Below are 12774 nucleotides of genomic sequence, written 5' to 3'. Positions count from 1 at the left end.
GCTGCCTCACAGCGTCAGAAATCCGGATTCAATTCCAGCCTTTAGTGATTGTCTGTGTGGAGTTTCCACGTTTTCCCATGTCTATTCCTGTTTCCTCCGCATGCTCCGGTTTCCTCCCGCAAACTAAATATGTGCAGGTTAGGTGGATTGGCCATGCTATATTATCCCTTCGTGCCCACAACATTTGGTGGGGTTACGAGGTTCTGGGGATAGGGCAGGAGCATGCGTTCAGGTAGAGTGCTCTTTTGGTGGGTCGGTGCAGACTCAATGGGCCGAATAGCCTCGTTCAGCAGAGTAGGGATTATATGATGATGATTCTATGATGAAATACACACATCAACAAACACACACACACACTTATCCAGACACAAACATTAAGACACTGACATGCATGTTGAATGTATAAAGACACACTAACACTTTTATTACTGGGCAGGGAAGTATAAACTTATATTAACACAGGCATTAATATATAAACATAGACTTCAACACACACAATAGAACACTCATATCTACACATTGACAGAAGATAAACAAAGTTCACATACAGACGCTGACACACAAATACACAGATCAATACTCATTGACACATTAACACACACAATGACACTTATAAAGACATCGGGACGCACAAAAGAAGAGTAAAGAAACACGAATTTTGCATCTACACAGACACAAAAGCTAAAGAACAAACACAAACGTCAGGCAAGGGCGGCACGGTGATGCAATGGTTAGCACTGCTGCCTCACAGTGCCAAGGACCTGGGTTTGATCCCACTCCTGGGTCTCTGTACCAGTGGAGTTTGCACATTCTCCCTGTGACCTATGGGTCTCACCCCCACAACCCAAAGTTGTGCAGGGTAGGTGGATTGGCCACGCCAAATTGCCCCTTAATTGGAAAAATTAAGTTACACAGATCGATTTCTGAGTGTCACAAACTGAACAGTAGATATGCAATGACAAATATATTAAAGAATGAATTAGCAGCGGGAGAAAATTAAACGAGAATATTAAAAATATATCCATGATTAATAAACAGTCTGATTATATTTATTTGGCTTTATCCTCATAGATACCACAGACCACACCTGGACTGAAGACTATTAGGATGATAATGGGAACATCTGGACAAACGCTTCCACATTCATCACCCTGTTCTTCCTGAGCATTTCCTACAGCGCTGCAGTCACTCTGGTGAAGGTGAGAAGATTCAATCCACTCACACTTCAAACTGACAGAAGCCGTTTCAAAAATCTCTAAATGTTTGATTGATTAAAAACTCTAACATCAATGTCCCTGATCATAAACATCTGCTTCATCATTTTCTCTCTCTTTTACAGATCAAGTGATCGGTTGACGTTTGGACGCTGTAGATTTTCCTCAGCTCTTTATTATGATGTGTGTGTGACACAAATACAATATCTCCTCTTGGTGACTAACAGTAAAATTCTCTCAGTTTATTATTCTGCATCTGTAACTGAGACAATCATCAACAGTATTTCTGTTTTTCAGTTTAAAATGTACGAGATAATTTTGGCTGTAATGTAATTGGAGCTAATAATTTCTTTCAATGTCATGTCTAAATAATGTCATGTCTAAATAATGTCATGACCGAAAGCTAGTGACATCGAAACAAACCTGTTGGACTTTAACCTGGTGTTGTAAGACTTCTTACTATGTCTAAATAAGTAATGTATCTCGTACTTATTCACAACTGTTGCTTTCCCTTTATGCTGAGCTCCTGTTCTCTCTTGTGTTACAGTCGTACATACATTTGGCAGCTCAGAGGGCATGTGTTTTGTTCTTACTGTGACCCTCAATTGTTATGTTCCCTTTTGTAAACATCAAAATAAACTTTTGTGTAATATTTTCACTGAAATTGAATGAAAAATCAAGAAAATAAGACTAATCAGAACTCCTTTCTCTGAGGTCCATCGGCACCGCTCCATTTCCCCGATTACACAGTTTTCTCCCCTTTCCCAGACAGATATTTCTCACCAGTCCTGTCTGGGATGTTTCTGAACTCATGGCCCCTCAGTGAAAGAGCCACTGCGCCACCAAGCGGCCCATCCGGGTAAACACACCTTCACCTTTGCCTTTTTATGGTAAACTTCAGAGACAGATTGATTTCACAGCTGAAGAATTCCACAGATTCACTGCCCTCTGATGGAAGAATGTCTCATCATCTCTGTCCTAAATTTGAGATCCCTTACTCTGAGATTATGCCCTCTGGTCTCAGACTCTTCCACAAGTGGAAACAAGATGATTTTTCAGGCTGTGTAACTGGTTAAAGCTCTTTCCACAGTCAGTTCACTGGAACACTCCCACTCAGGTGTGTGTGTCTCGGGGCTTTTCCAGTCACACTGATGTTTGAAATCTCTTCCCACAGTCAGAACAGACAAGCACATTGACAGTTTGTGATATTTAGATCCTAATGAATTGAGTGACTGTCAGATCTTGATGCTATATTTGGTTCGAGTTGCCAGGCTGCCAATCCTCCCATTCTGATGCCTGAAAAAGAAGTTTACAAAAATGATCACTGGAAGAATAGGATAGAAATTCACAACAGATCATTCTAGTTTCTAGCGAACCTTCTTTCCTCTCTTGCTCTCCCCAAGTTGTGGTCCAGTCAAAATAAAAGACCAAAATCAGCGAGTCCCAACAAAAGTGTCACTGCCTGTGCCGAGTCTGCCCGTTCTCCCCGTGTCTGCGTGGGCTTCCTCCGGGTGCTCCGGTTTCCTCCCACAGTCCAAAGATGCGCAGGTTTGGTGGATTGGCCATGCTAAATTGCCCTTACGTTAGATGGGGTTGATGGGTTACAGGGATAGGGTGGAGGTGTGGGCTTAAGTCGGCTTAAGTAGGGTGCTCTTTCCAAGAGCCGGTGCAGACTCGATGGGCCGAATGGCCTCCTTCTGCACTGTAAATTCTATGATTCTACCTCTGTGATTATTGAACAATCAGCGAGTCAGCCTGAAATCTGCCTCACATTACCCAGGTGATTGACGGCAGCTCCGGACCAATAGGAAGAGGAGGGGCGGGACTGGACGACCGACCAGGAGCAGCTCGTCCTCCAACCAATCGCAGTGAATGAGGGGCGGGCCCGCTATGATTGAAGCATGCGCAGTGGGGGTAATGGCGTTGGAGAAGGAAGTCTTTTTTAGATCGGAAATTGGTAAGAGGTGTTTAACAATATGGAGGGAGCGAGAGATCGCGGGAGTGGACGGAAACGTTGTGTAAAGTGGTTGAAATCGCAAACCTCGGAAAGGTTTACGGGACCCCGTTTGTACCGAGCGGGGCTGCAGCTCCTCATCTTCGGCCCGGATTTACGGCCGCCATCTTTATTGGATGTGTATCTGGGCGCATGCGCATTTGCCGTGTTTGTGGGTGGATGTTTCAATCAGTGGGAGGAGCTTGTTCCCCACTGTTCAGAATGGAGACAACTTGTCCATCAAACTGCATTCGTCTTTGATTCCCAATGTCTTATTAATGATGCAAAGCGGTGGCAGAGATGAAAATGAATCAAATGAAAATCGCTTATTGTCACAAGTAGGCTTCAAATGAAGTTACTGTGAAAAGCCCCTAGTCACCACATTCCGGCGCCTGTTCGGGGAGGCTGTTAAAGAAAAGGAAGAAAATCCTGCTCTCCGGATTTCACTGTCTTATTAGACGTTCTGTCCCATGTGAAATGAAATGACGGACTGATGGTGATTAATTTTGGAAACTCCTTTTACAAGTGATTAGTAGGGAAGGATTTACACACAGCAAATTCAAGCCAGGAGAAATATTTATCTTCCTGAATTTCATTTCTGGTCTGACAGTGATGCCTTTGTAAACTTCTTTCACAGGGGATTAGAAAGGGATACGCAGACAGGAAACTCACAATCAATCCTCACATCAAATTCTAACACCACTGTTCGAGTTACCAGGACCTGGAGATTATCGACCTTTGTGTGTAAGCATTGAGTTCAGGTCATTACCACTCACTGTGTAAAATGTCTACCTCCTATCTCCCCTGTAGATCTTGCTCGCAATCTTAAATCTGTGTCCCGTAATCCTTTTACAATCTACTGATGGGAACAGATTTTAAAAATATTTTGCTGGGTTTGCTGTTGTTGTTTCTGGTGCCTGGGTCGATGCCGGGTGGTCCGTCCGGTTTCATTCCTTTTTCATGTTTTTGTTGTGGTTGAATCAGCTTGGACCAGTCCATTTAGGATCCAGAACACAATTGAAGTCTCCTCCAAGAATCAATTGATCTGTATCCAGGTCTGGGATGGATTCCAACAATTTTTTTACAAAAGTTTTGATGAGATTCCCTCATTAAAAAAAAAGATAGAGAAGCAGAATTAGGCCATTCAGCCCATCGAGTTTTTGAGGTTGCTCTGCCATTCGATCATGGCTGATATGTTTCTCATCCCCATTCATCTTGTATTGTAGCTCTCTTGAAATGAATGCGAACATTGCATTTGCCTTTCTAACTGCCAACTTTCCTTTATTTGTTCTTGGGATGTGGGAGTTGCCTTGGCCCAATGTTACTAATCATAATCAGTTCGCAAAGCATAATTTAAATCAAACATATCCATTTCAATAGTGGGTTTATTACCCAATATGCGTTGCAGCTGAGAATGTGCTCTATCCACATGACAGAAGCTTCTCGCACATGCGCAGAGTCCGGCTGTGACTGGAGCATGCGGCGTTCGGGCTGTGACCGGTGCATGCGCAGTTCAGATTGTCGCTGATGGTGTGAGGAGCGGGGAAGCAACAATCGAGCGACTTTCAGGAATGGAGCCGTGGGTGGCCTGGGAGCGATAGAAGCTGCGAAGTGAGCCGGGAGGGTTCATAAATACCCCGTGGAGGCTTCAACTCCCAAGTAAAATGTTAACGGTTCCGACTTAAACAGCACCAAATAGAGTGAGAGCTGAGCGGTGACGGGCCCGGGATACCGGCCGCCATCTTTACAGAGGACAAGGTGCCGCAGGGCGCATGCGCTGCGAGCCTGGACCGGATGCCAACTCTCCCGGATTGACTGACTGGAGTCTCCAGGATTTTATTTTATTGATTTGTGGGAGTCACTGGCTGGGCCAACATTTATTGCCCATCCCTAATTTCCCTCAAACCGAGTGGCTTGCTCGGCCATCTCGGAGGGCATTTAAAGAATCAACCACATAGCTGTGGTTTGGAATCGTGTCGGCCAGACCAGGTAAGGATGGCAGATTTTCTTTTCTGTTCATTCACGGGATGTGGGTGTCGCTGGCTGGGCCAGCATTCACTGCCCAGCACTAATTGCCCTTGAACTGAGTGTATCTCAGAGAGCATCTCAGAGAGTTAACCAGCTGACTGTGGATCTGGAGTCACATGTAGGCCAGACCAGGTAAGGATAGAAGATTTCCTTCACTGAAGGACATGAATGAATCAGATGGGTCTTTGCAACAACCAACAATTGTTTCAGGGTCTTCAATAGACTTTAAATGAATTCAAATTTAACCTTCTGTCTTGGTGAGAATCGTGTCTGGGAAATCATTACGACAGTAAAGAAGATTTTAATGTAATTTTCTTTGAACATTTCTCTTCAGTGGATATAAAAATATTGAAAATGGGGTAAAGGTTATTTGGCTGACAATCACTGTCCTGTAAGGTACCCAGTCCTTTTGCTTCCCAATTGGCCGAGGAAGGCAGCGTGTCACAAGGATGGATGTGTTGACAGATTAATGGCTGGAGGATGGCGGCAGGTCATGTGACCAAAGCTCCAGGAATACATTTAATCAAAGTTGATGAGGAGAGAATGTTGTGAATTTCTATCCCAAACCGACAGTGAGATTTCTGTAAATTTACAGGATACTGGAAGTGGAGGTTTAACAGACGGGAAAAGCAAACCAAACGTCACATCGCGATCTGACAGAGTCACTCGATTCATCAGAACCTGAATATCAGCAGCATCTGGGTGTGGAAGGTAAAAGGTTTGACTGTTCTGTCTGTGAGGGAAGATTTCTGGTCTCAGTGTGACTGGAAAAGCCCCGAGATTCACAAACCCTGGTTCGACCAAACCTGGAGAACTGTGTTCAGTTCTGGGCAACAAACCTGAGGAAGGATAGAATGGCCTCGGAGGGAGTGTAGCACAGATTTACCTGAACGATATCTGTCCCCCCCGGGGTTAAATTACAAAACTAGACTGCACAAAAGAGTCAGAGACATGATGGTACAGAGAATGGCATTCGGCCCAGTGAATCCATGCCAGCTCTCTGGAGCAATCCAGTCAGTCCCATTCTCCTGCTCCCTGTATCTTCGCAGGTTTATTTCCCTCAGGTGTCTATCCAATTTCCTTTGGAAATCAAATGATTCATGGATCTATTTTCAAACTCCCTCATAGGCAGCAAGTTTCAGGTCATTGCCGCTCGCTGTGTAAAACCATATCTCATGTCACCTCATATCTCCTGTACCTTTTACATACAAACTAGGATCAGGCCACTTGGCCCCTCGAGCCTGATCAGCATTCAATAAGATTGCGGCTGATCTCATTCTAACCTCAACTCCACATTCCTGCCTACCCCTGATAACCTTTCACCCCCTTGCTCATCAAGAATCTATCCAGCTCTGCCTTAAAAATATTCAAGGACTCTGCTTTCACTGCCTTTTAAGGACGTGAGTTCCAAAATCTTACAATCCTCAAGAGAATAAAAAATCATCATCTCCATCTTAAATGGGTGACTCCTTATTTTGCTCTCATTCTCGCTTCTCCCACAAGAGGAAACATTCTCTCCACATCCACCCTGTCAAGTACCCTCAGGATCTTTTATAGTTCAATCCAGGTTTTACCCAAAACTTTAAATCTGTCTCCCTAGTGCTTGTACGATCAGTGAATGGAAACAGAGTTTCTTTGTCCACCCAATGGAAACCTGGCGTAATCTTGTGTACCTGAACACAAATCTCCCCTCAACCTCCTTTGCTGGAACCATTCTGGTAAATCACCTCTGCACCTTCTCAAGAACCTTCACATCCTTCCTGAAGAGTGGTGACCAGAGCTTTATAAAGATTCATAGAATAGAATTAGAACCATAGAATTCCTACAGAGCAGAAGGAGGCCATTTGGCCCATCGAGTCTGCACCGATTCTCTGAAAGGACACCCTGCCTAGGCCCCCCCCCCCGACCCTCTCCTTGTAACCCCATAGCCCCACCTAACCTGCACATCCCTGGACACTACCGGGCAATTTATCAAGACCAATTCCACCTAACTTTCCCTTCTTTGTATTGGAGGAAACCTGAGCACCAGGTGGAAACCCACGCAGACACGGGGAGAAAGTGCAAACTCCACACACACAGTCACCAAGGCCGGAATTGAACCTGGGTCCCTGGCGCTGTGAGGTAGCAGTGCTAATCACCGTGCCACCAAAAGCATAGTGTCAGTATCAATATTTCTATTCATGAAGCTCAAGGTCGAATATGCTTTGCCAACTACTCTCTTAATATGTCTTGTAGATATACAAAATCCCTCTTCGCCTCTTTCTCTCTCCTCCAAAAGAGGCCAATTGGGTTTTTATGACAATCCAACAGTTTTCATGGTCACTTTTTCCCAGTGCCGGCCCCACAAGTGAGCAGATTTAGTCAGCTCAATTTCACAACCTGCCTTGTGGTCTTGTGGGTTCTCTCTCACTCCCTATTTTCTGTTTTTAAATCAGTTTCACAGGGTGTTCGAAGGGGAGGTTTCAAAGTTCGGAACTTTCAAACCAAGCATCACATCAGGATCTGACAGAGACCTCAATTTATCACATCCTGAATATCATCGGAATATCATTCAACATGGAAGGAAAAAGCATCGTTCACAGTGGGGAGAAACCGTACATGATTTGTGTGTGTGGACGAGGATTCGCTCTATCATCAGGCCTCACAAGCCACAAATGCAATCACACTGAGGAGAAACCGTGGAAATGTGCAGACTGTGGGAAAGGATTCACTTCCCCATCCCAGCTGGAAACTCATCGACGCAGTCACACTGGGGAGAGACCATTCACCTGCTCCAAGTGTGGGAAGGGATTCACTCAGTCATCCGACCTGCTTAGCCACCAGCGAATTCACACTGGGGAGAGACCATTTAGGTGCTCTTACTGTGGGACTGAGTTCAAAAAGTCATCTCACCTCACTGCACATCAGCGAATTCACACTGGGGAGAAGCCATTTGTCTGTGCCAAGTGTGGCAAGGGATTCACTCAGTTATCTGCTCTGCAGAAGCACCAGCGAATTCACACTGGGGAGAGACCATTCACCTGCTCAGAGTGTGGCAAAGGATTCACTCACTCATCCCTCCTGCTGAGTCACCAGCAAGTTCACACTGGGGAGAGACCATTCACCTGCTCAGAGTGTGGGAAAGGATTCACTCAGTCATCCCTACTCCTGAGACACCAGCTAGTTCACACTGGGGAGAGACCGTTTCAATGTCCAGACTGCGGGAAGTGCTTCAAAGGTTCTGGGGATCTGATACGCCATCAACGTGTTCACACTGATGAGAAACCGTTCAGGTGCTCTCACTGCGGGACTGGGTTCAGACGATCATCTAACCTCACTGTACATCAGCGAATTCACACTGGGGAGAGACCGTTCACCTGCTCCGAGTGTGGGAAGGGGTTCACTGAGTCATCTAATCTGTCCACACACCAGCGAGTTCACACTGGGGAGAGACCATTCACCTGCTCCGAGTGTGGGAAGGGATTCACTAAGTCATCCCACCTGCTGAGTCACCAGCGAATTCACACTGGGGAGAGGCCATTCACCTGCTCCAACTGTGGGAAGGGATTCACTGAGTCATCCGCACTGCGGAAGCACCAGCGAGTTCACACTGGGGAGAGACCATTCGCCTGCTCCGAGTGTGGGAAGGGATTCACCACTTCATCCCACCTGCTGAGACATCAACGAGTTCACACTGATGAGAGACCTTTTCAATGTCCAGATTGCAGAAAATGCTATAAAAGGTCTGGAGATCTGATGCGCCATCAACGTGTTCACACTGACGAGTGACCGTTCACCTGCTCCGAGTGTGGGAAAGGATTCACCACTTCATCCCACCTCCTGAGACACCAACGAGGCCACAAGTAACCACAGTGATTGGATTTTGCTGTTCCTCACATTCAGGACTGAACCATGTTCATTTGGGTCTCTTTCTGCTGATAACAAACTCCAGCCCATTTACAGGGGCTAATATTCTGGCTAAAAGTCAAATAAATTAGATTTGTGTGAAATACGCAGTGTGCTGAAATTTTTAAAATATCTCTGACACAAATTAGTTCCTTTTGAAGTACTCTTGCTCTTCCCTGTCTCTTCCGTACTCACCTCAACAAGACGTGTGAGGAGCTTGTGGAGCTTCTTTGTGACTGAGATTGAGTAAATCCGATCAGCTGCCTCTGCTGCTTCCCTCCCTTCCACGAGCCCACCGGACCAAACTGTCTCTAAATGTCATCCTTTCCCGAGCCCTGAACCCACATCTTTCTCTAGTTTCTCTCCCATCTTCCCTCATACCCTCTCAGAGCTCATCTTGTCCATGAGATCCAGCTCCTGCTCCATCGACCCTATTCCCACTCAGCTACTGATCAGCCAACTCCCCTATGTCCATGGATATTGTCAACATTTCTGTCTCTTCAGGTACTGTCCCTCTGTCCTTCAAATCTGCCATCATCACCCCCTGCTCAATAAAACAGGTCCTTGACCCTGCCATCCTAACAAATTACTGTCCCATCCCTCTCCACTCCAAACTATTAGATCATGTTGTCGCCTCCCAAATCTTTGCCCATCTTTCCCAGAACTCCCATGTTGGAATCCCTTCAATCAGGTCTCTGCCCTGTCACAGTGAAATACAAGAAACAAACAGAATCTTACTCTGAGAGAAGACAGACAATCCGGGAGCTTGGATGCAAGGGCGGCACGGTAGCACAGTGGGCAGCACTGTTCATTCACAGCACCAGGGACCAGGGTTCGATTCCTGGCTTGGGTCACTGTCTGTGCGGAGTCTGTAAGTTCTCCCCGTGTCTGCGTGTGTTTCCTCGGGTGCTCTGGTTTCCTCCCACAATCCAAAGATGTGCAGGTTAGGTGGACTGGCCATGCTAAATTGCCCTTGGTGTCCAAAAAAGCTAGGTGGGGTTACTGGGTTACGGGGATAGGGTGGAGGTGTGGGCTTAAGTAGAATGGTCTTTCCGAGGGCCGGTGCAGACCTGATGGGCCAAATGGCCTCCTTCTGCACTGTTAATTCGATGAGGTGAGATTGTCCTTTCTGAGCTGATTTTAACCATACAGGCGGGAACTTGCTGCCCAGATACGTCTTCCTATTTAGATCCATCCCGATCTACATCCCTAAGGCCTTTTTCAAAGCACTAGACAAACTAATCATGGTGTTCATATGGGGGGGGGGAGTTGGGGGGCGAATGCAAGGATCCCAAAGAAGGTCCTAAAAAAACAAAATCCGGGGGGGGGGGGGGGGCTAGCCCTCCCAAACATACAATTCTACCACTGGGCGGCGACGCTGAACGGATAAGCGGGCGAATCAAGGAGCCAGAAGCCGAGTGGGTGCGCGCGGAAGAGGCCTCCTGCAAGGGGACCTCCCTCTGGGCCCTCGCCACGGCGGCACTCCCAACCCCACCCAAAAAACATGACAGCAGCCCGGTGGTGATAGCCACCATCCAGTCCTGAAACCAACTACGGCCACAATTTGGCCTGACCAAAATGTCGGACAAAGCTCCCATCTGCAACAACCATAGGTTTGCACCAGCGCTGACTGACGCCACCTTTAAAAAGTGGGGACAGGACGGAGGGACACTGACAGTCAGGGACCTATACACGGACGGCAGGATTGCAACAATGGACGAACTGACAGAGAAATTCCAGCTAGCCAGGGGGAGCGAGCTAAGGTACCTGCAACTCAAAAACGTCCTACGAAAGGAGACAAGGACGTATCCACAACCGCCACGACAGACATTACTGGAAAAGTTACTGGACACAAGCATCCTAGATAAAGGCAACTGTAGCGACATGTATGACCGATTGATAGAAAGGGCCGACACCGTATTGGATGCAACAAGAAAGAAATGGGAGGAGGACTTGGGGATTGAAATAGGGTGGGGACTCTGGAGCGAAGCACTGCATGGGGTCAACTCCACCTCCACGTGCGCAAGGCTCAGCCTGACGCAACTAAAAGTGGTACATAGAGTCCACTTAACAAGAACTCGTATGAGTACGGTCTTCCTGAAGGTGGAGGATAGGTGGGAACAGTGCCAAGGAGGCCTGGCCAACCATGCCCACATGTTCTGGTCTTGCCCCAGACTTGCGGGGTACTACCTCCTTCAAGAAGACCACCATAATACCAGTACTAAAAAAGAACAAGGTAGCCTGCCTCAACGACTAACGTCTGTCATCATGGAATGCTTTGAGCGGCTGGTCATGAGATGGATCACTGCCAGCATCCCAGACGGTCTCGATCCAATGCAGTTTGCCTATCACCGCAATCTCACTGGCTCTGCAATCAACACTCAAACACCTCGACAACAAGGATACCTATGTAAGACTGCTGTTCATTGACTACAGCTCCGCCTTCAACACCATTATCCCAACAAGACTAATAACCAAACTCCGCAATCTTGGACTTGACCCCTCCCTGTGCAGCTGGATCCTCGACTTCCTCACCAACAGACCGCAATCTGTCAGGATAGGCAACAGCACCTCCTCCACAATAGTCCTCAACACTGGGGCCCCGCAAGGATGTGTACTCAGTCCTCTACTGTACTCCCTATACACACATGACTGTGTGGCAATATTTAAATCAAACTCAATCTATAAGTTTGCGGATGATACGACTGTGGTGGGCCGTATCTCAAACAACGATGAATCAGACTACAGGAGGGAGATAAATCAGTTGGTTGCATGGTGTACCGAAAACAATCTCCCTCTAAATGTTGGAAAGACCAAGAACTGATCATCGACTTCAGGAAGCATAGCAAGACACGCACTCCCGTCTGCATCAATGGCTCTGAAGTGGAGATGGTCGATAGCTTTAAGTTCCTGGGGTCACCATCACCAACAGTCTGTCCTGGTCCACTAACGTTGATGCAACAGTCAAGAAAGCCCAACGACGTCTCTACTTCCTACGGAGGCTAAAGAAATTTGGCATGTCTGCATCAACTCTCACAAACTTTTACAGATGTGCGATAGAGAGCATCCTATCCGGCTGCATCACAGCTTGGTCCAAGATCGCAAGAAACTACAGTGTGATGAACTCAGCCCAACGCATCACACAAGCTTGCCACTCCCAGATTCATCCTGTATACACATACCACTGCCTCAGGAAGGCAGACAGCATTACCAGAGACCTCTCCCACCCAGACATTGCCTTCTTCCAGACCCTTCCATCAGGCAGAAGGTACAGAAGTCTGAAGACTCGCACATTCAGACTTAGGAACAGCTTCTTCCCCACAGCTACAAGACTCCTCAACGACTGCCCCTCGGACTGATCCACTCCCTGTAAGAACTCCCTGTAATGACACCCTATGCTGCTCTTGCTCATGTATTTGCTTTGTTTGGCCCCTTGTTCCGCACTGTAACCAATCACTGTTTGTTGTTGTACTATTTGTCAATGTTCTCTGTTGATTATTCTTTTGTCTACTACTGTACGTACTGTGTACGTTCCTTCTGCCGCAGAAAAATACTTTTCACTGTACTTCGGTATATGTGACAATAAATCAAATCAATTTGAAGGTTGCCACTCAAGTGGATAGAGCAGTGAAGAAGGCCTATAGTGTGTTAGCG

The 12774-nt window shown here is 46.7% G+C and overlaps 1 protein-coding gene and 1 long non-coding RNA gene across 3 annotated transcripts; one reads left to right on the top strand and one right to left on the bottom strand.

Annotated features, from left to right (window-relative positions):
• Positions 1 to 394: 394 nt before the first annotated feature.
• On the bottom strand, positions 395 to 3591 carry LOC140419334 (uncharacterized). Its single transcript, XR_011945720.1, has 2 exons — positions 3256 to 3591; positions 395 to 2510 (listed from the first exon to the last, which is right to left on the bottom strand). It is a non-coding gene; the product is annotated as an uncharacterized lncRNA (long non-coding RNA).
• On the top strand, positions 3126 to 9224 carry LOC140419332 (uncharacterized). 2 transcript variants are annotated; one of them, XM_072503188.1, is made up of 4 exons: positions 3126 to 3171; positions 3845 to 3951; positions 5831 to 5946; positions 7671 to 9224. In XM_072503188.1, the coding sequence occupies exon 4, from the start codon at positions 7792 to 7794 to the stop codon at positions 9001 to 9003; it is 1212 nt and encodes a 403-aa protein (XP_072359289.1). In that variant the 5' UTR covers positions 3126 to 3171; positions 3845 to 3951; positions 5831 to 5946; positions 7671 to 7791; the 3' UTR covers positions 9004 to 9224. The 2 variants fall into 2 exon arrangements, with proteins under 2 accessions (XP_072359289.1, XP_072359290.1); XM_072503189.1 differs by having other exon boundaries at positions 5831 to 5953.
• The last annotated feature ends 3550 nt before the right edge of the window (positions 9225 to 12774 follow it).

This window comes from Scyliorhinus torazame, chromosome 5 (genome assembly GCF_047496885.1).
Source record: "Scyliorhinus torazame isolate Kashiwa2021f chromosome 5, sScyTor2.1, whole genome shotgun sequence".
In the NCBI taxonomy this organism is placed as follows: domain Eukaryota; kingdom Metazoa; phylum Chordata; class Chondrichthyes; order Carcharhiniformes; family Scyliorhinidae; genus Scyliorhinus; species Scyliorhinus torazame.
This window is presented reverse-complemented; position numbering and strand designations above follow the sequence as displayed.